General features: G+C 45.2%; 1 protein-coding gene across 1 annotated transcript in view; it reads left to right on the top strand.

The window, feature by feature from the left end:
* Positions 1–24,671, top strand: part of TENM4 (teneurin transmembrane protein 4) — a 901,855-nt gene that overhangs the window by 859,187 nt on the left and 17,997 nt on the right. Inside the window, exons 31-33 of the mRNA XM_054164697.1 lie at positions 1,463–1,698; positions 17,962–18,258; positions 19,724–21,338. Of these exons, the coding sequence (XP_054020672.1) occupies positions 1,463–1,698; positions 17,962–18,258; positions 19,724–21,338 (2,148 nt within the window). The remainder of the gene's footprint in view (positions 1–1,462; positions 1,699–17,961; positions 18,259–19,723; positions 21,339–24,671) is intronic.

Consider the following 24,671-nt stretch of genomic DNA (forward strand, 5'->3'; position numbering starts at 1 on the left):
TTTGTATAATGTGCCTTTTAAAGCCATTCTGCTTGGAGCAAGTTTCATAGAATTATAGAATGGTAGGGGTTGGAAGGGACCTCTGGAGATCATCTAGTCCAAGCCCCCTGCTAACACAGGCCTGCCTAGGATCACATCCATTTGAGTTTTGAAAGTCTCCAGAGAAGGAGACTGTACAACCTCTATGGGCAGTGTGTTCCACTGCTCTGGCACCCTCACAGGAAAGAAGCTTTTCCTTAAGTTCAAGTTAAACCTGCTGTGTTCCAGTTTGTACCTGTTGCCCCTTGTCCTATCACTGGTCAGCACTGAAAAGAGCTCAGCCCCTTTGTCATGGCCTCCACCCTTCAGATATTTATATGCATTTAAGGTCACTTCTCAGTCTTCTCTTTTCCAGGCTACTTTCAGGTTTTCTTACTCTTCACGAGCTCTGCTCTGCAGAGAGCAATGTCACTTGGAGACTCAAAGGACAGGGCCTGCCTAGTTTATAAAAGATGTGGAAGGGATTTTACTCTTTCACTCCTCAACTTCCAAACCCTGACCTCAAAATCTACTGATCTTTCAGAAGCTGGGGGAGGCCAGATGTAAAGATCACAGTATCACAGGATCACAGTATCACCAAGGTTGGAAGAGACCTCAAGGATCATCGAGTCCAACCTGTCACCACAGACCTCATGAGTAGACCATAGCACCAAGTGCCACATCCAATCCCCTCTTGAACACCTCCAGGGACGGTGACTCCACCACTTCCCTGGGCAGCACATTCCAATGACAAATGACTCTCTGGGTGAAGAACTTTCTCCTCACCTCGAGTCTAAACCTCCCGTGGCACAGCTTGAGACTGTGTCCCCTGATATGTGTGGGACCTTAGTGTCTCTTTTCTTACTCCAAACATGAGAACTTCAGTTCCCTCCTCAAAAATTTCCCAAGTGGAAGACTTTGTTGCTTGGGAACTGCTTAGCATTAAACGTGCTGTGCAATTTCCTGTCCTTGTTAGATGGTGTATAAGATGAGGAAAGTAGGTGGCCCTACTTTTTCATATACAGTAGTGAAGTTGGGATCTTTAGGATATAAAAACAAGGGAAGTTTCAGCCAGAATGTGATTTAAGGCAAATTATGTCACCATCCAGTGTTTTAGCTTAGAAGAATAGGTTTGAATCTGTGTCCTTTGCTAGAATATGACATGGCTCTTCCACTGGTGCCTTTTCTAGCCTGTGTAAGAATTTGAGGTGCAGAAACTCATCAGAATGAAAAAGAAATTGTCCATGTTTACATTGTCCATCTTCAAATTGCCCATCTTTTATGAAACTAAGGTCTTGCTCAGTGTGAGCAGGATGGGTGAATGACGGAGTGCGTTTGGTTGCAGCCACCAGAAATTCTGATGAAGCCAGAGTGAGGGAGCAAATGAAAGGCTGGAACTGGATCACTGGGGAGCCATAGGCAAAGCTCTCTTTTCTCTTTCCAGATCAAGTCCGGAACAGCTATTACATTGGTGCCGATGGCTCTCTCAGACTGATGCTCGCTAACGGCATGGAGGTGGCCCTGCAAACTGAACCACATCTGCTGGCTGGCACTGTCAACCCCACAGTGGGGAAGAGGAATGTCACCCTGCCCATTGACAATGGCCTCAATCTTGTGGAGTGGAGGCAGAGGAAGGAGCAAGCAAGGGGACAGGTCACTGTCTTTGGCCGTCGCCTGAGGGTAAGTGAAAAGCATGAGCAGTTCACAGGATCACAGGATGTTAGGGGTTGGAAGGGACCTCCTAAGATCATCAAGTCCACCCCCTTGCCAGAACAGGACCATAGAATCTAACACAGCTCACACAGGAACGCATCCAGATAGGTCTTGAAAATCTCCACAGAAGGAGACTCCACAACCACTTCCCACCAATTCCCAGCTCAGCAGTCCCCAGTCTTGTGACAGGAAGGGACAGGGCTGATTTTCATTGCTGCAATAGGGATGAGGCTGCAGCACAGAGAACTGGCTGATCATCCTCAGTGACACTACCTTTATGACTTGAATATATCCTTATGTCTCCTTATGAGCTGGTGTTCTCTTAGCCATCACGGATAGTGGTGAGTCCTCTGCATCACTGGCAATGTGTGACCTCCCATCAGACATCACAGGTTTAACCATTGTGTCAGGCTGTTTAAGCAAGTAAGGGATGATCATAACTATAAAATACAGCATCAATTACTATAGATATTTTCTGCCTGTGCTGCTGGCAATAATAGACCTGAGCACCAACAGCTTTGCAACCTTATGAGGACATGATGAAACAGTTGAGGTTGTTCAGACTAGAAAAGAGAAAGCTCTGGGGAGATCTTATTGCAGCCTTTCAATACTTAAAGGGAGCTGGTAAGAAAGATTGGGAGACTCTATCAGAGAGTGCAGTGGTAGGACAAGGGATAGTGGTTTTAAACTGGAAGAGGGGGGATTGAGAATAGATTTTATGCAGAAAATTATTTGCTGAGAGTGATGCAAGAAGTTACCTGTAGAGGTGACAGATGTCCCATCCCTAGAAGTATTTGAGGCAAAATAGGATGGGGCTTTTGGTGTGGTGGAAGGTGTCTCTGTCCATGGCAGGTGAGTTGACGACCCTTAAGGTCCCTTGCAACTCAAACCACTTCTATGATTCTGTGGTTATTGTTCACTGAGTAGACTCAAAAAAATCTCTCGATTCCTGAAACTTGCTCATCTGTTGAAGAACTGAGCCCACAGGGCATTACATCACAGTTTATATTGTTCTCTGAAGTTAAGTGTTGCAAAGAGCTCCAGCTTTGATGGTTCTCTCTCCTCCAGAAGTGCATGGTCCTGTTTGTGCTTGAGAGTGAAGTGTTTGAAACACCTTGTTCCGCACAGTGCACCACAGGCTTGTCAAGGCTGTTTAAAGATCTTGCCCAATAAGCCTCTAATTCCTCTGCTAGCTGCTGGCAAGGCTGGTAACTGGCAACAGCAAGTCCTGTGCACTCACCCTGTACCTTGCTAGTCTCAGAGTCATGGGCTGATGAGCAGTTCCTGGGAAGCTGCTCAGCACCTGGCAAATTCAAGGCCTCTGAGAAATAAGTTCTGTGCTGTGTAATGCCACCACAGCAAAAGGACTGCAGCCATTTATTCACACTTAAGCTTTGCAGTAAATATTTATGCTCTGGTTTTGGCATATGTGTTTCCCAGTCCTCACTCTTCACCTCTCCTTATTCCCTGCAGTGTGACCCCTGCCACCTTGGTGTGATTTATCCCATCTCTCCTCACTTACACTTGTCAAATACTGCTCCTCAGCCTCCCCAACCCAGCCTCTGTTCTTTTTCCCTTGCCTCAGAAGCCTCCTATTTTGTTACCAGGAGAAAAACTGCAAACTGTACTGAAAGCTGAAGCTGCTCCTTCACTGGGAACTGCTGTATAGCTGCAAATCAGCTGGCATCACCCTTCTTGTTTGCTTTGTTTTTATTTTGTTCTAATAACCAAAGAAATGATCAGGCAGGTCCTTTTCTGAAAGGAGAGAGCCTACTGGAATCTGCAGCTGTGTCACAGCTATTTTGTGTTCAAAGCAGTTTCCACCCATTTAGCCACAGCTCAGCTGCCCGCCTCATTTTTATCTTCCCAGAATTTCACAGTGGATTCAAACACAGAATGTGCCTTTGTTTTATATTGTGCTGCACTTGGAAAAACACTTGCACAATGAGGTTTCAGGCTGGTTGCTTGTGTCCCTATAAATCTGCCAGCATTTACTCACATTTCGAGCCCTCCTAGTGAAGCAGAAGAGCATCTTACATGGTTGAAGGACTAAGTTATGGCTCTGTTCAGGGGTTCAGAGCAGATGAGGTTGTACAAGACATTTTCAGCTGCTTGTCTGTACCTGCATGGAAGCATCTGCACCCTGAAGACATAAACCTGCAAGGTGCTAATTGCTTCCCTGGGGATTGCCTGGCATTTAACATAGTCTGTGTGTCATGTTCTCCTCTTGCCTCATAGCAGTAATTGCTGCTTTCCCTGGCAAGAGAGAAGCTTAGGGAAGTTAAGTTCAACATGTTTATGTTCATTTGGGGAAATGTTATCGTTTTCTGCCATATGTGAGTAAATCATTACTTTCCCTCTCCCCTCACCCCACTGCTCCCATGAGACAGCAGCAAAGACTTGGTGCTCCATGGGGAAACAGCATGCCCAAAAGAGGCTGTAGCATCTCTTCAGGAAGATTCTGAGACAGGGAGAGCAGGATCTGGCCACTGTAAAAGAGAGAGCTCTCCTGAAACCAGCCTCCTTGCTGCTGCCATCTCATGGCTCCACATTTTATGAGTTGCAGTCCTTCCTCCCATGGCTGCAGGGTGTTCTTGGGGATTGATGACCTGTAACCATGAACTCAAACCAGTCCAGCATAATGAAGTCAGTTTCTCAGATGCCTCCTTGAGCATCTAGGAAATAAGGACCTAGGAAATAAGACAATGCAAATGTTTCTTTACTGCAGGGATAAGGCACAGGGCAGGGACTTCTGCATGGTGTAGATGATTCAGAAGTCCAAAAAAGTCAGGAAATAAGAAAATGGAAACCAGCTTGTCTCTCTGCAGACGAAGTGAAGAAAAGGCAAACAGGAACACAGGGACTCTGTGGTAGGTTGAGAGAGGGCTTAGCTCTCCCTCCTCCACAGAGTAAGAAACCACAGCTAACTCAGTCGAAGAGCAAAAGCTATATATTTACAAGCATATATGGAAAGCAGGTTATATATAACACAATATATACAGGTATTTACAATATATACACAGAAATACACAGCAAAGACAAATAACACAACAAAAATCCCTCCCTCAGGGAGGGATCCCCTCTTTGGAACCCCCTCTCTCCCCCCCTTACCTCCCTTTTTCCCCAAAAAGGGGTTAGAGAGAGAGAAAGGCAAGTTACTAAGGAAAAGAGTTGTTAGCAAGCTTCAAAAGCCCATGCAGGATTAGTGTTTGCTTATCTGAAGGCCAAGTCCAGCAGTTCGCAGAAGAAGCAGGCAGGGAGAACAGGCTGAAACACCAAACTCCCCCAACTCCCAAACCCAACTGAACTGAGGAAAAAAAAAAAAATTTTCCAACAGCTTCACAATCTAAAGCTGAATTTTTGTTTATCAACCAATGAAATTCGTTTAGAATATCAGAATGTTTTGGTTCTAGTACCAAAAACATTAGCCAGTGTGTTCCAGCAGTGTTTGTTCTTAAAGGCACAGCCTCAAACGACCACAGTCCACCCCTTTCTAAACAATTTCATTGGCTGTTCGTACTGTCCATCCAATCCAGAACAATATTTACAGTTCGTAAGTTAAGTTCATCGTCCATTCCGGCTATACTCAGATGTAGATGATTCAGAAGTCCAAGAAAATCCAAAATCAAGAAAATGGAAAACAGTTTGTCTCTCCGCAGACGAAGCGAAGAAAAAGGGAAACAGGGACTCAGGGACTCTCAGTTGACTCAGGGCTCTCAGGGTTCTCAGGGTTCGTGCACCGTAGATTCCTCAGGGACTCTTTTCCTTTGGACGCGCTGTAGCTGTACAACATTCTGAAATTAAACTCTCTCAGCTAAAGTTAAATCTCTTTGTGGAATACACTGAATTTCACCATTCTCTTGCATTACCCAATAAGTGTGACCCGGACCTTCTGCTGAAACCACCCCTCGGACAGGTTTAGCCTCTCCTGAGGGCGAAAATACCCAAACAGTTTTACCTAACAGATTCTTTTCCCTAACAACAGGAACTCTATCACCTTCTACTTTCTGTAGCAGATCAGAATGTGCAGGTCCAGCTCGGTTCACTGAACCTCTACTGTTCACCAGCCAGGTTGCTTGTGCTAAATGTTTCTCCCAGTTTTTCAAAGATCCACCTCCCATGGCTTTGAGAGTGGTCTTCAACAAACCGTTGTAGCGTTCAATCTTCCCTGCAGCTGGTGCATAGTAAGGAATATGGAAAATCCACTCAATACCGTGCTCTTTTGCCCAGCTCTTTACAAGGTTGTTCTTGAAGTGAGTTCCGTTGTCTGACTCAATCCTCTCTGGAGTTCCGTGTCTCCACAGGATCTGTCTCTCCAGACCGAGAATGGTGTTGCGTGCAGTTGCATGTGGGACTGCGTAAGTTTCCAGCCATCCAGTGTTCGCCTCTACCATAGTAAGCACGTACTGCTTACCAGAACGAGAACGTGGTAGAGTGATGTAGTCAATCTGCCAAGCTTCACCATACCTGTATTTGGACCATCTGTCACCATACCACAAGGGCTTAATTCTCTTTGCCTGCTTAATAGCAGCACAAATGTCACAGTCATGGATGACTTGTGTGATGGCATCCATGGAAATGTCTATGGATCTGTCACGAGCCCATTGGTATGTTGCATCTCTGCCTTGATGTCCTGACGAATCGTGAGCCCACCGAGCTAAGAATATCTCACCTCGGTGTTTCCAGTCGAGATCAAGTTCAGAGTCCTTGTCTACTTGAGAAACTCTTGCAGCTAGATCTGCCTGATGGTTGTGCTGCTGTTCCTCAGTAGCTTTGCTCTTGGGAATGTGAGCATCAATGTGTCTCACTTTCACTGGAATTCTCTCGATTCGATCAGCAATGTCTTGCCACAGTTCAGCTGCCCAGATGGGTTTTCCTTTCCTCTGCCAGCCATTCTTTTTCCAGTTCTTTAGCCAACCCCATAGAGCATTGGCTACCATCCATGAGTCGGTGTAGAGATAAAGCTTTGGCCATCTCTCACGTTCAGCCATGTCGAGAGCTAGCTGGACAGCTTTTACCTCTGCAAACTGACTGGATTCTCCTTCTCCATCCTTCGCCTCTGCAACTCGGCGTGTTGGACTCCACACAGCAGACTTCCACCTTCGCTTGTTCCCGACGAGACAACAGGAACCGTCTGTGAACAAAGCATATTTCTTTTCATCATCAGAAAGGTCATTGTAAGGAGGAGCTTCCTCAGCACGAGTTACTCTCTCCTCTGGAGGTTTAGCACAGTTGGTATCTTCAGGCCAACTTGAGATCACCTCCACCAGACCAGGTCTTTCAAGATTTCCCATTCGAGCTCTCTGTGTTATCAGGGCCATCCACTTAGACCAGGTGGAATCTGTGGCATGATGTGGTGTGGAACCTTTGCCTTTGAACATCCAATTCAAAACTGGCAATCTGGGAGCTAAGAGAAGTTGTGACTCAGTTCCAATTACTTCAGAAGCTGCTTTCACTCCTTCATAGGCAGCTAGAATCTCTTTCTCTGTTGGAGTGTAATTAGCCTCTGAACCTCTGTAACCTCGACTCCAGAAACCAAGAGGTCGTCCACGTGTCTCACCTGGAGCTTTTTGCCACAAGCACCAGGTTGGACCATTGTCACCTGCAGCCGTGTACAAAATGTTCTTAATGTCTGGACCATCTCGCACAGGTCCCAGACCCACTGCTTGGACTACTTCTTGCTTTATCTGGTCAAAGGCTGCTTGTTGTTCAGGTCCCCAGTGGAAACTGTTCCTCTTTCGAGTCACATCATACAGAGGTTTCACAATCTGACTGTATCCAGGAATGTGTAGTCTCCAAAATCCCACTATCCCCAAGAAACGTAGAGTTTCTTGCTTGTTCGTGGGATTTGCCATGGTAGAGACTCTATTTACCACATCCACTGGAATGTGTCGGCGTCCATCCTGCCACTGCACTCCCAGAAACTGGATCTCTGTGGTAGGACCTTTCACTTTGTCTCTCTTGATGGCAAAACCTGCATTCAGGAGAATGTCCATGATTTTGTTACCTTTCTCGAAGACTTCCTCAGCAGTTTTACCCCAGACGATGATATCATCGATGAACTGGATGTGTTCTGGAGCACCACCTTCCTCCAGAGCATCATGGATTACTGCATGACAGATGCTGGAGCTGTGGATCCAGCCCATTGGCAGTCTGTTGAAAGTGTACTGGATTCCTCTCCAGGTGAAAGCAAACTGAGGCCTGCATTCCTCTGCTATGGGAATAGAGAAGAAGGCATTAGCAATGTCTATGGTAGCATACCATTTGGCCTCTTTGGATTCCAGCTCATACTGGAGTTCCATCATGTCTGGTACTGCTGCACTCATAGGCGGAGTTACTTCATTCAGGGCTCGGTAGTCCACTGTCAGACGCCAGTCTCCATTCGGCTTTCGCACAGGCCACACTGGACTGTTGAAAGGTGAATGAGTTTTGCTGATGACTTTCTGACTCTCCAACTGACGAATCAGATTCTGAATGGGCAACAAAGAGTCACGGTTGGTTCTGTATTGTCTGTGATGCACAGTCCGAGAAGCAACCGGCAACTTAATGTCCTGAATCTTGTGTTGTCCCACAACTGCAGATTCATCAGAAAGCTCAGGTCTAGCAGACAGCTTCAGTTTTTGTCCATCAATTTCTACAGAAGCTACTCCAAAAGCCCATTTGTAACCTTTAGGGTCTTTGAAACGCCCTTCTCTCAGAAAATCAATTCCCAAAATACAAGGTGCATCAGGTCTGGTCACAACTGTATGCTTCTTCCATTGTTTACCAGTTAAGCTTATATTAACCTCCACTTTACTTAACTCTTGAGATCCACCAGTGACTCCCAGAATAGTTATGGACTCTGATCCCTGATAATTTGATGGCAATATGGTGCACTGAGCTCCTGTGTCAACCAAGGCCCTGTACTTCTGAAAGTGTGAAGTGCCAGGCCACTGGATGTACACATCCCAATAGATTCTGTTATCTGTATTACCCCTCTCCTCCCCCTGGCGGGAGGCAGGGCACCCCTAGTTATGGGGAACATGTCCACAGGTGCAACGAGCACACTGTGCAGTGTTAGAACTGGAGCCACTGTTGGAGCTACTAGAGTTGTCCTGGGGAACTGCAGAAGTAACAGCTACCCTTCTGGTATTGCTACCTCGGGTTCTGCCACTTTGCAGTTCTCTCAGTCTCCTGAAAAGATTAGAAGTTGGTTGACCATCCCACCTGTTCATGTTCTCACCAAACTGATCACGCAGGGTAATCCAAATAGTCCTACGTGACTGCCTTGGTGGTCTGTTTTGGTTTGATCTGTTTTGGAATGACCTCCTTGGAGGATGTCTATTCCTCACAGATGAAACCTGTACCCACCTGGAGGAAGAATTGGAATCATCTCTTTGTGCCAATTGGGAGATGGTGTTTTTAAATTCATCCTTCAGCTCTTTCATGCAATTCTCCAGTTTTCCAGACAGAGTTTCAATGGCTGAAACCAAAGAAACACGTGTCATGCTATCATCCAATTGTCTCAATTGATCAGTGAATTGGCCAACCGTAAGAGGAGCTCCACCATAATTTCTTGCTACAATTCTGCTTGCCAGAATGTTTGCATAATTGGAAGGAGCAAGCTTGATGAGCTTTTTAGCAAGACCATTTCCTACAGGAACATCATCAGGATTCAGAGATTCATGTTCACCATAGAGTACCTCTCTAACAGCAAATTCTCTCAGACGCTTAATTCCCTCATCTATGGTAGTCCAGGGCTTAGGATTCCATGGAAGATCATCTCGGGAAGGGTATCTCATGAGAACCGCCATTAGAAGGCGTATCCACAGATTAACCTTACCGAGAGCCTTGCCTAGATGTCTATCTATTCCATTATCCTTTGAGAGAGTTCCTAGCTGGGCTGCTGACTTGTCTCCAACCATTAGAGCTGGAGCACCTGTATCATAACATCTACCAAGCCAAGCGAGAACTGGCTCCTTATCTGCTCTGAGATAGTCTTTTCTCACATTTCTAAGCTCCTCACGTGGTGAAGAGCAGTCGGTTATGTCATCTTGTTCTTGCTCTTCTGCCTCCTGTTCCTCAACTTGTGGTCCCAACAACCTCTCAAGGATCCCTTTAAGCTGAGAAGCACCACCACTAGCTGCTGTCCTACCAAGAGATGCATCTCGATCCTCTGATGATCTCAATAACTCAGCTATATTTTTAAGACAGATTTTCTCTTCCTCCCCAGCAGAAGAACCTTGCTGTGCATCCCCGTCAGCTCCTGAATCAGCTTTAGTCTTACCCTTCCTTGTTGTTAAAACTGCTACTTGCTTTACTGGAGCTGTGTTTGGGTTTCCAGCTGCCTTATTATCAGAAGCTGATAAGCTTTGAGACAGATTAGTTGCTTTGGAGGACGCTTCCGCTCCTGCCATGGAAGAAGGAGGAAATGACTTTGCCTCGTTAATGGTGGCTGCCTGGGACACAGGAGCCGCCATGTTTGGGGCTACTGTAGCCCCTGGCTGCTTGCCAGAATCATCACCATTGCTATTCAGAGCTGCCTTGCCGATTGACTTTTTAGCTTTATCTTTAACTGACACAGATTCTCCATTATCATCCTCACTGGATGTTCCTGAAACAGAGCTAGGGTGGCGTTTTCGTCTCTTTGTCCTCCGTCTAATAACAAAACATGCCTTATAAACTTTTCTCTCCCGGTACAGTGTCACTAGCAAATACACATTACTTATCACCAGCAGCAGGACTACACACATCAAGAAAATCAGCTTTGGATCCCAGCCATCACTTAAAATTACCCTTTCACCGAGCGGAATCTTAAACTCTTTTATCTCAATAGGGAGTGTGCTAGATGTAACATTCCTGTACTTTTTAACATAAAAGAATTCCAGGCACTGATCATACAGAAGCCGAATCTTGTACTTAAACCACAAATATAATTTTTGCATTATATATTTACCTATCTTATCGATAATCATACCCAGGCAATACTTGTAGATCAATACACCAAAGACCGAGAAGAACAGACGCTCAAAAAGCCAAAACACCTTCATGTTTGCTCGTTCGACTTAAGCAAGCAATAAATCAAACTAATTTGTCAGCAAGCCCCACGTTGAGCAGCCAATAAATGTGGTAGGTTGAGAGAGGGCTTAGCTCTCCCTCCTCCACAGAGTAAGAAACCACAGCTAACTCAGTCGAAGAGCAAAAGCTATATATTTACAAGCATATATGGAAAGCAGGTTATATATAACACAATATATACAGGTATTTACAATATATACACAGAAATACACAGCAAAGACAAATAACACAACAAAAATCCCTCCCTCAGGGAGGGATCCCCTCTTTGGAACCCCCTCTCTCCCCCCCTTACCTCCCTTTTTCCCCAAAAAGGGGTTAGAGAGAGAGAAAGGCAAGTTACTAAGGAAAAGAGTTGTTAGCAAGCTTCAAAAGCCCATGCAGGATTAGTGTTTGCTTATCTGAAGGCCAAGTCCAGCAGTTCGCAGAAGAAGCAGGCAGGGAGAACAGGCTGAAACACCAAACTCCCCCAACTCCCAAACCCAACTGAACTGAGGAAAAAAAAAAAAAATTTCCAACCGCTTCACAATCTAAAGCTGAATTTTTGTTTATCAACCAATGAAATTCGTTTAGAATATCAGAATGTTTTGGTTCTAGTACCAAAAACATTAGCCAGTGTGTTCCAGCAGTGTTTGTTCTTAAAGGCACAGCCTCAAACGACCACAGACTCTCAGTTGACTCAGGGCTCTCAGGGTTCGTGCACTGTAGATTCCTCAGGGATTCTTCCTTTGGGCGCGTTGTAGCTGTACAACAGTCTGAAATTAAGCTCTTTCAGCTAAAGTTAAATTTCTTTGTGGAATACACTGAATTTGACCATTCTCTTGCATTACCCAATAAGTGTGACCCGGACCTTCTGCTGAAACCACCCCTCGGACAGGTTTAGCCTCTCCTGAGGGTGAAAATACCCAAACAGTTTTACCTAATAGATTTTTTTCTCTAACAACAGGAACTCTATCACCTTCTACTCTTCGTAGCAGATCTGAATGTGCCGGTCCAGCTCGGTTCACTGAACCTCTACTATTCACCAGCCAGGTTGCTTGTGCTAAATGTTTCTCCCAGTTTTTCAAAGATCCACCTCCCATGGCTTTGAGAGTGGTCTTCAACAAACCGTTGTAGCGTTCAATCTTGCCTGCAGCTGGTGCATAGTAAGGAATGTGGAAAATCCACTCAATACCGTGCTCTTTTGCCCATTTGTAACCTTTAGGGTCCTTGAAACGCCCTTCTCTCAGAAAATCAATTCCCAAAATACAAGGTGCATCAGGTCCGGTCACAACTGTATGCTTCTTCCACTGCTTACCAGTTAGACTTATATTAACCTCTACCTTACTTAACTCTTGAGATCCACCAGTGACTCCCAGAATAGTTATAGACTCCGATCCCTGATAATTTGATGGCAATATGGTGCACTGAGCTCCTGTGTCAACCAAGGCCCTGTACTTCTGAAAGTGTGAAGTGCCAGGCCACTGGATGTACACATCCCAATAGATTCTGTTATCTCCATTATCCCTCTCCTCCCCCTGGCGGGAGGCAGGGCACCCCTAATTGTGGGGAACATTTCCACAGGTGCAACGAGCACACTGTGCAGTGTTAGAACTGGAGTCACTGTTGGAGCTGTCATTGTTGTCCTGGGGAACTGTGGAAGTAACAGCTACCCTTCTGGTATTGCTACCCTGGGTTCTGCCACTTTGCAGTTCCCTCAGTCTCCTGAAAAGATTAGAAGTTGGTTGGCCATCCCACCTGTTCATGTTCTCACCAAACTGATCACGCAGAGTTATCCAAATGGTCCTACGTTGGTGAGCCAATAAAAAAGAGTGTGGTGGTTTGAAAGGAAAGGCTCTGCTTTCCCTCCCCCACTGAGAAAAAGACCACGGCTAAACCCAGTCGGAGAAATGAGATTATATTTTACAAGGAAACAGATTCTGTGTAACACAACAAATACAGGTATTTTACAGTATATACAGGAATATACAGCAAATGAACTCAACCAGAAACCAGACCCCCCACAGAGGGGGCTTCCCTCTGTGCCCCCTTCACCCCCCTACCTCCCTTCTCCCCCAAAAGAGGTAGAAGAAGAGACGAGGACGGTTAACAGGGCAGGAAAGGAATAAAGGCCTTGCACAGGGAGTTAGTATCTTATCTTTTGGCAAGAAGCCCACAAGCAGATCCAGCCGAGAGGGACAGCGAAGGAAGGAAGACTGAGAGAAAGTTCCCAACTCCCCTGGGTCCAATCTCTCCTCCCACAATCCTACCAATGAAATTCGTTTAGAATACCAAAATATTTTACAAACATTTAGCCAGTGTGCCCCTTCCTTAAAGGCACAGCGTCAAACGGCCACACATGGATGAAGGGAAAAGGGCCAATCTTCATGCCTTTTTCCCATCTCCATCAATACTGACCTGGTTCTGTGCTTGGCCAGGCATCAGTAAAGCAGCACAAATGTGTTAAAAGAGCCTATTTTCCCTCTCCTATCCCACACTTCCCATGGAAGGCTGTGATACTCTAATCTAGCAGTGAGATATCTTTGCAAATTGGCTGACTGCAATTTCAACCTACCAGTGGCCAACAGCAACACAAAGGCCATCTGCAAGGGAAAGTGTTAGGTAAACTCTGCTCCAAGGAACAGAGCTCCTTCCTCCTTTTTTTTTTTTTTTCCCATTAAACAAACTTGAGGTTTTTTCAATTAAGAAGGATGTAAAATAATCTCTGACAGTGGAGCAAATAGGACAGCCAAAAGAGACAGAGCTGCTGGCTCAGCTCCTTCATTTGTTTAACCATGGAAACTCAACTGTAAGTCGCTTTGTTTTTCCAAGTCCTTGGCAGCAAGTTAATGGTGGCATCGAAACCCGGTGTCCCAGACACTCCCCAGAAGTGGCATGACCAGGGAGGTCTCTTTGGATGTGCTGCTAACCATTCATGGTGCGTTGATCAACAAGGACAGTCCAGCATCATCTCTACAATTTCTTCATGGTGTCAGGGTCTGGATGTAGCCACCCCAACGGTTTTAGCAGCTCGCTGGGGAAATTGCTTTGTAGGCAGCCATTTATCACATGGATGTTGTTGGCTCCTGGAGTTGTCACTGCAGAGGTATTGTTTGCCCTCCTCTGCTGAAGGTTGCCAGAGTGTTTTCATGAGAAATCTTCCCCTTTTTGTGCTCCTGTGCTCCCAGGGAGATCAATGCATGTTGTTTAATTTTAATTTAAGCTAACGGAGCTCCATGGGAAGCATAGGGGAAATGGGAGACGGTGGCATGTATATGCTCTTGGTTTTCTTGAGCAAGCTAAGGGATTGAGTAAGGTGCTGTGGAACAAGAGCTTGGGGTTGAATTTAGTCTCTCACATTATAAAGAGGACAGCAAATACACTGTGAACCATGGATTTAAATTTATCCTGTATTGAGCCTGTGCTGATCAAAAACCTTGCCAAATGCTCTGAGGGGCGAGAGCCTTTTTGCAGGAGCTTTTCAGACCCTGTTCCAGGATAAGAACTCCAGGATGTAGGATGGCACCTTATTTAGCTGCTCACTATAAAACATAGATATTGGACTGAAGCCTGCAGCCCTGTCAGTGCTTTGGCAGAAAATTCACTTCTATTCATTCTGGAGAAGAGAAGGCTCTGGGAGACCTTAGCAAAGTGTTTCAGTACTTAAAGGGGGTCTACAGAGAGCTGGAGAAGGACTCGTAACAAGGGTGTGTAGTAACAGGACAAGAGGTAATGGGTTTAAAGTGAAAGAGGGGAAGATTTTAAATCAGGAAGAAATTCTTTAATGTGAGAGTGATGAGGCACTGGAGCAGGTTGCCCAGAGAAGTTATAGATGCCCCATCCCTGGAAATGTTCAAGGCCAGGCTGGATGAGGCTTTGAGCAGCCTACTCTAGTTGAAGAGTCTATGATTCAAGGATTTCATCCTTGAACAAGGCTGAAAGAGATTTATCCCCTCTTCAGAGGCTATCTGGCAGGGTAGAGTTCACTTTGCCTGTCATCATGAGGGGTGGCTGTTGGCACTGCAGCACTTCTCAGAGATAAGAGAGATTACACCAAGAGAGCAGCAGAAAGCACAGCATTAAAAAACAAAAAAATAAAGAGATTGGTTCCAACTAGTCCTTGCCAGAGCATGGGGAGGGTGGAATGACTTAGGGCACTATTAATGGGATGCAGAAATTTGGACTGAGCTTAAGAGATATCCTGGGAGCTGTTATTTGGTCCTTCCACCACACTGAATGGCAGTGCTGCTGGGCTAGGGATTAAGGGGACCGTTTTCAGCCTGGATTACTGTCCCAGGCTGGAAGAGCCCTTTCCAACTCTCTTGGCAGAGACCAGCAGTGGAAGAAGCTGCAGCTGCCAGGCTGGAGCTGCTCTGTTAATAGATGGAAGGCAGAAATCCTATTCCTTGCTGCTTTGCTGGGTTGTGTTTTCAGCAAGCAGTTGCCACTTCTGTTTATTTATAGCAGCAAGCATTTACCAGGTATCAAATGGCTCTGTTAATTACTTGTATCTGTACTTACAGTCATGATACCTTTTTAATTATTTCCCAGCTTGCCCCTTACAGTGGACTGTTGGCTGATTCCCTTTCTCCTTCTGCCCATTTACATTCTGGTTTAGATGCATCAAACTGGAGCATCATCTACTTTTCCATGCCATTCCATGCCTCAAGTCATACCTGCCTTTTGGCATCATTATTCACAAGCTGAAAATAATTTTTTGCACTTGCCTCCTGTTACATCATCTTCACACTTACATCATGGCACAGATTCCTTCTCTCTTGGCTGCATCCTCAGCTCATTTCCAGTTTCTCAGCTGTGATTTTGCCTCTTCCAGCCCCAGCTCCTGGGTTACCTTCTTTTCAATTCTGATTTATGTCCCCTGTGAGGACCACAGGCTGAGAGCATTGGGGTTGTTCAGCATGGAGAAAAGAAAGCTCCAGGAAGACCCTATAGCAGCCTTTCAGTACTTAAAGGGGGCCTACAGGAAGGATGAAGAGAGACTCTTTATCAGGGAGTGTAGTAATAGGACAAAGGGTGGTGGTTTTAAACTGAAAGAGGGTAGGTTTAGACTAGATATTAGGGGGAAAAAAATTAATTCATTATTCTGAAGGTGGTGAGACACTGGTGCATGTTGCCCAGAGAAGGTGTGGATGCTTCCTCCCTGGAAGTGTTCAAGGCCGAGTTGGATGGGGCTGTGAGCAACCTAGTCTAGTGGAAGGTGTCTCTGCTGATGCCAGGCAGGTGTGGAACTAGATGATATTTAAGGTCCCTTCCCACCCAAACCATTCTATGATTCTGTGATGTTGCAGTGTCCCCATTCCCTAGGTTTCACCATAGATATCTGCCCACACAGCACAAAAGCACTGCAGTAGTCCTGTCATTCCCTCTCCCATCCCTACAGGGCTGAGGAGCTCCTTATCTATTGGCTCTGTCACATCCTTTCTCCTGAAGTTTAGCTCTCAGATACCCTCACATCTCTCAAAATATAGGAGAAATTCAATCACACATCTTGAAGTAATGGCAAGAATAAAAGCTGGACGCGAACTGAGAGCAGTGCTCAGGTCAGGATTCTCAACTTCACTCAGTATAGAAGGCAGGGTGTTTACCTTGCAGTCTGAAGACCTTGCAGTAAACCTCAGTTTACTGACTGCAGGTGAAGTGCCACACAGAGAACTGAAAACCAAGTCAACTATTTGGAGTTTGAAATTCATGCCGGAAGCCTGTGTAGCTTGAAAGATGTTGTAGAGAGGCTGGTGCTGGTCTCTTCTCACAGGTGATAGAACAAGAGGGAACAGACTCAAGCTGCGACTGAGTAGGTTTAGACTGGACATTAGGAAAACGTTTGTTCACAGCAAGAGTGGTCAGGCATTGGAATGGGCTGCCCAGGGAGGTGGTTGAGTCACCAACCCTGAATGTGTTTAAAGGTCATTTGGATGTGATGCATTGAGATACAGTTTAGGGGTGAACTTTGTAGAGTAGGGTTATTGGTGGGACTTGGTGATCCTGAGGGTCTTTTCCAACCTGAATGAATGTTTCTATGTTTCTATTTTTAAACCCTGCAAAAAAAAGTGGGGTTCAGCAGCTGAAAGAGGTTCAGAACTGATGAGATGGAAAAAAGAGCTGTCTTCACTGGCAAGCTCACACTGGATTATTGGGGCTTTTGTCCTTGCTGAGTACTTTGCTGCTGTGATGATGTGGCTTTGTAAGTCTCCTTGCTCACGTGGCTAAACATGAGTTGAGCTATCAGCTCCTTTTTGTATCACTGTGTGCTACAATCCCTGAATCAAAATGTGTTCCTGCTCCTTCCTTTGAAGTAGATACCTTTGATCTTTGGAAATGCAGAGGCAGTGAAGGTAGCAGGAGTGTAATTATGCAGCACTGAATAACCCCATGACAGCGAAGCTACAACTCCAGCTCTCACAGAGAGTTCTTGATCTGTGTAACCTCTACAGTGGTCAGGGCCTCCATATTTTATCTTGGGGGAAAGGCTAAACCTCCTGAGCCTGCAGTATATTCGTAAACTCAGATTAAAACTCTGTTTTATACTATGATGACACAAAATCCATCCATCTTCACATTAGGAAAAAAAAATTCACAGAAAGAGTGGTCAGGCATTGGAATGTGCTGTCCAGGGAGGTGGTTGAGCCACCAGCCCTGGATGTGTTTAAAGGTCATTTAGATGTGGTTTAGGTGCTTGGGGATATGGTTTAGGGGTGAACTTTGCAGAGTAGGGATGTTGGTTGGACTTGATGATCCTGAGGGTCTTTTCCAATCTGAGTATTTCCATGGTTCTGTGATTCTTTCTGCAAGTGTTATTTTTCAACACCTATGAAAACAAAAGAGAACCTGCCCCAGGTTTGGTAAGTAGAATGCCTTGCAACAAGTTGTCATTACATCTTCTCTAGGTCTATAACCACAAGGCTGCTGTAGCAGTCCTAAGCATAGGTTTGGAAGAGGGACAATATTCCTTCACTGTGGTGATGTTTCACAAGTACCCTGTTGTTCTGCTTCTCTCCTCACTGGAGACAACAGAAGCAGCATTAGGACGACTCTTAGCTATGAAAATTGCCTCTTATCCAGAAGTAATGAACAGCTGGATATTCTCCCATGTGGTGGAAAGAGGTGTCTAGTGAAACAAGGAATACCCTTGTAATTTAAATGGTTCCAGCTTTCTAATTCTCCACCTCTTTGCTGTAGGTTCACAACAGAAACCTGCTGTCCCTTGACTTTGATCGTGTGACAAGGACAGAGAAAATCTATGATGACCACCGCAAGTTCACGCTTCGCATCCTCTACGACCAGGCAGGGAGGCCCAGCCTCTGGTCACCCAGCAGTCGACTGAACGGGGTTAATGTCACCTATTCCTCAGGAGGACACATTGCAGGGATTCAGAGGGGCACAATGTCAGAAAGGATGGAGTATGATCAGTCTGGCAGAATTACATCAAGGATCTTTGCTGATGGCAAGTCATGGAGCTACACTTACTTGGAGAAGGTACGAGTCCTCTTATCTTTCAAGAAGAACATGCTGATCTCTTTTCATTGGCGTCCTATGACAGGGCAAGGGGCAATGAATACAAAATGGAACACAGGAAGTTCCACATCAACATGAGGAAAAGCTTCTGTAACTGTAATGGTGACGGAGCACTGGAACAGGCTGCCCAGAGAGGTTGTGGAGTCTCCTTCTCTGGAGACTTTCAAGATCCATCTGGATGCATTCCTGTATGACCTGCCCTAAATGATCCTGCTCTGGCAGGGGGGTTGGACTCAATGATCTCCAGAGTTACCTTCTAACCCCTAACATTCTATGATTCTGTGCATTTGGTGCAAATGAGCTTTATTCCTTTGTCTTCAGTACAGCTGTTCTCCTCCAGCTGATTTATGGTCCTTGTAGCCCAATACTGCTATTCTGCCCACACTAAGGTGCACACAGTAACTTTGATGCCAGACCACTGAAGTGCAGATGAAAATAGCCTAAGAAGCTTCTTCCCAGTCATGCTGGGAGCATGTCTTAATGCTGTGAGGCTTTGACATTTGATTTTGTAAGCACAGCATCCCTTTGTTGAGCTAGCTGCAATATCAAATATCTTCAGGAAAAAGCAGAGGAGTGAACAGTAGGAGTGAAAACAAACCATGCAGTCTGACATCCTGCCTTCTTCAAATGGCCCATTCCTGCCTCATAGGAAATAAATACATGTGATTTAAAAGTATGAGGCAAGAATCCAGCAGCTCACTGTAGAGGGTTTTCTGTAGTCTGTGCTCTCTTGACTGGTACGAGACTAAAATTCTTCTGGGTATTACCATTGCCCAGTGTCCTGTAGATCCAGATGCTGCATACCAGGGGCTGCAATTTTTTATTCCCTAGTTTTGTATAAAGCCTGGCCCTACAGCAGCTGAAGGAAACTGCAGTAACGTAGCTTTTAAAAAACAAGAAGTATTGACTTGCTTCTTGTATTATACAAGCTGTATGGATGAGTTTTAACAATGCAAAACCCAATCCCAGGACAACTAAACATGCAGGCAGAAGCTCCCGGTAAGAGACTAAAAGATATGGAGACACAATGAATTAATTGGGCATGGGAAGGTGTCAGGGGACACTTGTTTCAAGCATTGTTTCAGTAGCTCTAGCAATTTTATTTATTTAGTCTGTAAAAGCTTTTGGCACAGGGAATTTGGGCAGAGGCAGCTAGCTACAGGGTATTGATTTCATCAGCTGAGCATCCTGAACTTAGCCCTTCGTCTCTGCATTAACTGCTTCTTCCTCTGACCCACTCCTACCTGGGGATGTTTGAAGTGCTCTGCAGTGCATACCTTTCACCACTGAATCCTGTGGGTGCAGACTTCTATCTCACTTGCCATGCTCATTGGATTGGAGAATCTTGCAGGTTTTGTGGGAGTTGAGTACTCAGCTCTGCCTGAAAACCAAGAATATAATCTATGCTTTTCTCCTTCCCATCCAGTCCATGGTGCTGCTCCTTCACAGCCAGAGGCAGTACATCTTTGAGTTTGATAAGAACGACCGGTTGTCCTCGGTGACCATGCCCAACGTTGCCCGCCAGACTTTAGAAACCATTCGTTCCATCGGTTACTACAGGAACATCTACAGGCCGCCAGAAGGCAACGCCTCAGTGATTCAGGATTTCACAGAGGACGAGCAGCTCCTCCACACTCTGTACTTGGGCACAGGGAGACGTGTCATCTACAAGTACGGAAAGCTGTCCAAGTTAGCTGAGATGCTCTACGACACCACAAAGATCAGTTTCACCTATGATGAAACTGCTGGGATGCTGAAGACCATCAACTTGCAGAACGAAGGCTTCACCTGCACAATCAGATACAGACAGATAGGGCCCCTCATCGACAGACAGATTTTCCGCTTCACTGAGGAAGGCATGGTGAACGCACGCTTTGACTATAACTATGACAACAGCTTCCGGGTCACCAGCATGCAAGCAGTCATCAATGAGACACCTTTACCCATTGATCTCTACAGGTATGATGATGTGTCAGGCAAAACTGAGCAATTTGGCAAATTTGGAGTCATTTACTATGATATCAACCAGATTATCACCACTGCTGTCATGACTCACACTAAGCATTTTGATGCCTATGGCAGGATGAAGGAGGTCCAGTACGAGATATTTCGGTCTCTCATGTACTGGATGACTGTGCAGTATGACAACATGGGGAGAGTGGTCAAGAAAGAGCTGAAGGTTGGCCCTTATGCAAACACAACTAGGTACTCATATGAATATGATGCTGATGGCCAGTTGCAGACAGTGTCTATCAATGACAAGCCGCTCTGGCGTTACAGCTATGACCTGAATGGAAACCTCCATTTGTTGAGTCCAGGGAACAGTGCCCGCCTTACACCGCTCCGGTACGACCTCAGGGACAGGATTACTAGACTGGGGGATGTGCAGTACAAAATGGATGAAGATGGTTTCCTGAAGCAAAGGGGCAATGATATCTTTGAGTACAATTCAGCTGGCCTGCTCATCAAAGCCTACAATAAAGCTAGTGGGTGGAGTGTGAAATATCGCTATGACGGCCTAGGAAGGAGAGTCTCTAGCAAAACCAGCCATGGCCATCACTTGCAGTTCTTCTACGCAGACCTGACCAGCCCAACCAAGGTCACACATTTATACAACCACTCAAGCTCTGAGATCACCTCTCTCTACTATGACCTCCAAGGCCACCTCTTTGCAATGGAGCTCAGCAGCGGTGATGAATTCTACATAGCCTGCGATAACATTGGCACTCCTTTGGCTGTGTTCAGTGGGACTGGCTTAATGATAAAGCAGATACTGTACACAGCATATGGGGAGATCTATATGGACACCAATCCCAACTTCCAGATCATCATTGGCTACCATGGAGGACTGTATGACCCCCTCACAAAGCTTATCCATATGGGACGGAGAGACTATGATGTGCTAGCGGGTCGGTGGACAAGTCCAGACCATGATATGTGGAAGCATCTAAGTAGCAATAACATAATGCCTTTCAACCTGTATATGTTCAAAAACAACAATCCCATTAGCAACTCTCAGGATATCAAGTGTTACATGACAGGTAAGACATTTAAATTAATTAAGATGTTCACAAGCTTGCCATCAGTGAATAGATTTCTTCTCTCTCTGTATTGTGGTCACCACGAGGTTTTCCAGTGTTTAATATAACGGACACAAGTTTTTCCTTGCCATTTGCCCCTTGTGTCCAGGACATTTTTAATTCATTAACATCAATGGAGACTTTAAATCCCAAAGCTCTTTCCTTTTCTTTTCCTTGGTGTTTGCTTTATTTTGCTTCCAGATACCATAAATTTAACTCCCAATTAATGTCCCGATAACCTTTCCCTTTGTAAGAGGAGCAGCTGCTTACACAATTTTGCCTAGAGATTTATTTGCAACTAAACAAATGACAGATTTGTTTTAGCAGAATGGCAACAACAACTTAAACCTTTTATTACAGAGCAGAGGCCAAAACCCAATTAGAATTTAATCTGGCTACTGCTGTGAAAAACAATAAAAAATATTTCTATAAATCCATTAACAGCAAAAGGAGGGCTGAGGAGAATCTTCATCCTTTATTGGATGTTGGGAGAAACATAGTGACCAAGAATAAATAAAAGGCTGAGGTGCTTAATGCTGGTTTTGCTTCAGTCTTTTGTAGTAAGATCAGTTGTCCTCTGAGTGCCCAGCCCCTTGAGCTGGATGACAGTGATGGGGAGTAGAATGAAGCCTCATCATCCAAGGGGAGATGGTAAGCACCTGCTACACCACTTAGACAAGTTCTTCACTGAGAGACTCCTTCACCATTGGAATGGGCTGCCCAGGGAGGTGGTGGAGTCACCATCCCTGGATGTGTTCAAGAGGGGATTGGATGTGGCATTCGGTGCTATGGTCTAGTCATGAGGTCTGTGGTGATGGGTTGGACTTGATGATCTTCGAGGTCTCTTCCAACCTTGGTGATACTGTGATACTGTGACAAACAGCAGTCTATGGAGACAGATTGGATCCACCTAAGGACACTGCGGGAGCTGGCCAAAGTGCTCACCGAGCCACTTTCCACCACTTCCCAGCAGTCCTGACCAACCAGGGAGGTCTAATTTGACTAGAGATTGATAAATGTCATGCCCATCTGCAAGAAGAGCCAGAAGGGCATGCAGGGAACTACAGGCCTATCACTGACCTCAAGTAATGGAGTGAAGAAATTTGAGCGCTATCACATATCACATACAGGAGAACCAGGTGATCAGGTCCAGTCACCATGGGTTTACGAAAGGCAGGTCCTACTTGACTGAACTGGTCTCTTTCTACAAAAAAGATGACCTGCCTTGTGGATGAGTCTGTGGATGTTGCTTTCATGAACTTTAGTAAAGGTTTTGACACTGTCTCTCACAGCATCCTTGTAAAGAAAATGGCTTGGATGGGTGGACAATTCCCTGGATAAAAACCAGGCTGGATGGCCAGGCCCAAAGAGTGGTGGTGAATGGATTTAAATCCAGTTGGTGGCCAGTCACCAGTGGTGTTCCCCAGGGCTCAGTTTTGGGACCAGTCTTGTTTAATATCTTTATCAACAATCTGGACAAGGGACTTTTTTGGTGGGACTCTTCTATATAATTCCCATTGGAAAGCCAGGCTGCACAGTCAGAAGCCTGACACACAGACTTCTTCGAGGAGATGGAATTATTTTTTAAATACTCCTGCTGTGACTTAATAGCAAAATTGGCTTAATGGCCAAAAAAAAAGTTACAAAATAAAAATCCTGGTTTCTGTTCCACTTGTTTTTCTCACCACTGACATTCATGTTTTCAGGTTCTTCTGCAATAATCATAAGGATTAGATTATTGGTTGTTGGGTTGTTTTTTTTTAATGAAAAGCTGTTTTCTCCAGAGCTGAGAAGATGATGCCATGAGGGAAGTGAAATATGGAATTAATAGAATTACAGAATTAGAGAATTACAGAGTTAAATGGGTTGGAAAAGACCTTCAAGATCATCAAGCCCAACCTATCACCCAACACCATCTTATCAACTAAACCACGGCACTGAGTGCCTCATCCAGTGTCTTCTTAAACACCTCCAGTGATGGTGACTCCACCACCTCCCTGGGCAGCACATTCCAATGGCCAATCTCTCTTTCTGGGAAGAATTTCTTCCTCACATCCAGCCCAAACCTCCCCTGGCACAGCTTGAGACTGTGTCTACAACTACCTGAAAGGAAGTTGTAGCCAAGAGGGGGATAGAATAGAATGGAATAGAATAGAATAGACCAGGTTGGAAGAGACCTTCAAGATCATCGTGTCCAACCTATCACCCAACACCACCTAATCAACTAAACCATGCAACCAAGCATCCTGTCAAGCCTCGTCCTGAACACCTCCAATGATGGTGACTCCACCACCTCCCCGGGTAGCCCATTCCAACGGGCAATCTCTCTCTCTGTGTAGAATTTCTTCCAAACATCCAGTCTGAACCTCCCCTGGTGCAGCTTGAGACTGTGTCCTCTTGTTCTGGTGCTGGTTGCCTGGGAGAAGAGACCAGCCCCCTGCCTGTCTACAGCCTCCCTTCAGGTAGTTGTAGAGAGCAATAAGGTCTCCCCTGAGCCTCCTCTTCTCCAGGCTTAGCAACCCCAGCTCCCTCAGCTGCTCCTCATAGGGCTTGTGTTCCAAACCCCTCACCAACTATGCCAAAAGATGCAGACTAAGATCCTGTGTATTGGCCACCCTCTAACAATTAAAGCTGGCAGAGAATACTTTGAAATAAGTTCTCCTATCACAAAATGCTCATTTGTCAAAACTGAATTTGCTTATGGGAGAAGGTAGAGCTTGAGAGGTTTCTGAGCAGAAACGTTGTAAACAGCTCTCACAACTGTCTAAATGACAAATTCCAAAGTAGCATAGAAGAAAAATTCTTTTTTTGGGTTTTCAACCTTCTGAAGTGAAGTGAAAGCTAAGGATTGAAGACTAGAAAAGAAAAACTAAGGACTCAAAACCAAAATGGAAGATCTTAATTTGGAATTGTTGTCTTAAATGGATCTAGGTTTTGAATAATTGGTTTGGGATATATTAACATCATTTTGTTTTCCTATGATGGGGCAAAATTCCCAGGCCTGTCTTGGAACAGGAGATCAGTTTTCCTACCAGTTCTGATGATAACATCAAGATGTCCAAATCTGATATTTTAATGTTTTAAATGCAACTAATAACTTTTTCCGCTGTCATAAAAGTTCTGGTTTAAATCTTTCAGGAATACAGAGCCCAAACACAGATTTTAAGTTTCTCCTCTCCCAGGGCATGGAAGAAACTGATCATGTCATGGGATGAGTGCTATCACAGTATCACAGTATAACTAAGGTTGGAAGAGACCCCAAGGATCATCGAGTCCAACCTGTCTCCACAGACC

The sequence above is a fragment of the Dryobates pubescens genome, chromosome 10 (genome assembly GCF_014839835.1).
Source record: "Dryobates pubescens isolate bDryPub1 chromosome 10, bDryPub1.pri, whole genome shotgun sequence".
Classification (NCBI taxonomy): Eukaryota; Metazoa; Chordata; class Aves; order Piciformes; family Picidae; genus Dryobates; species Dryobates pubescens.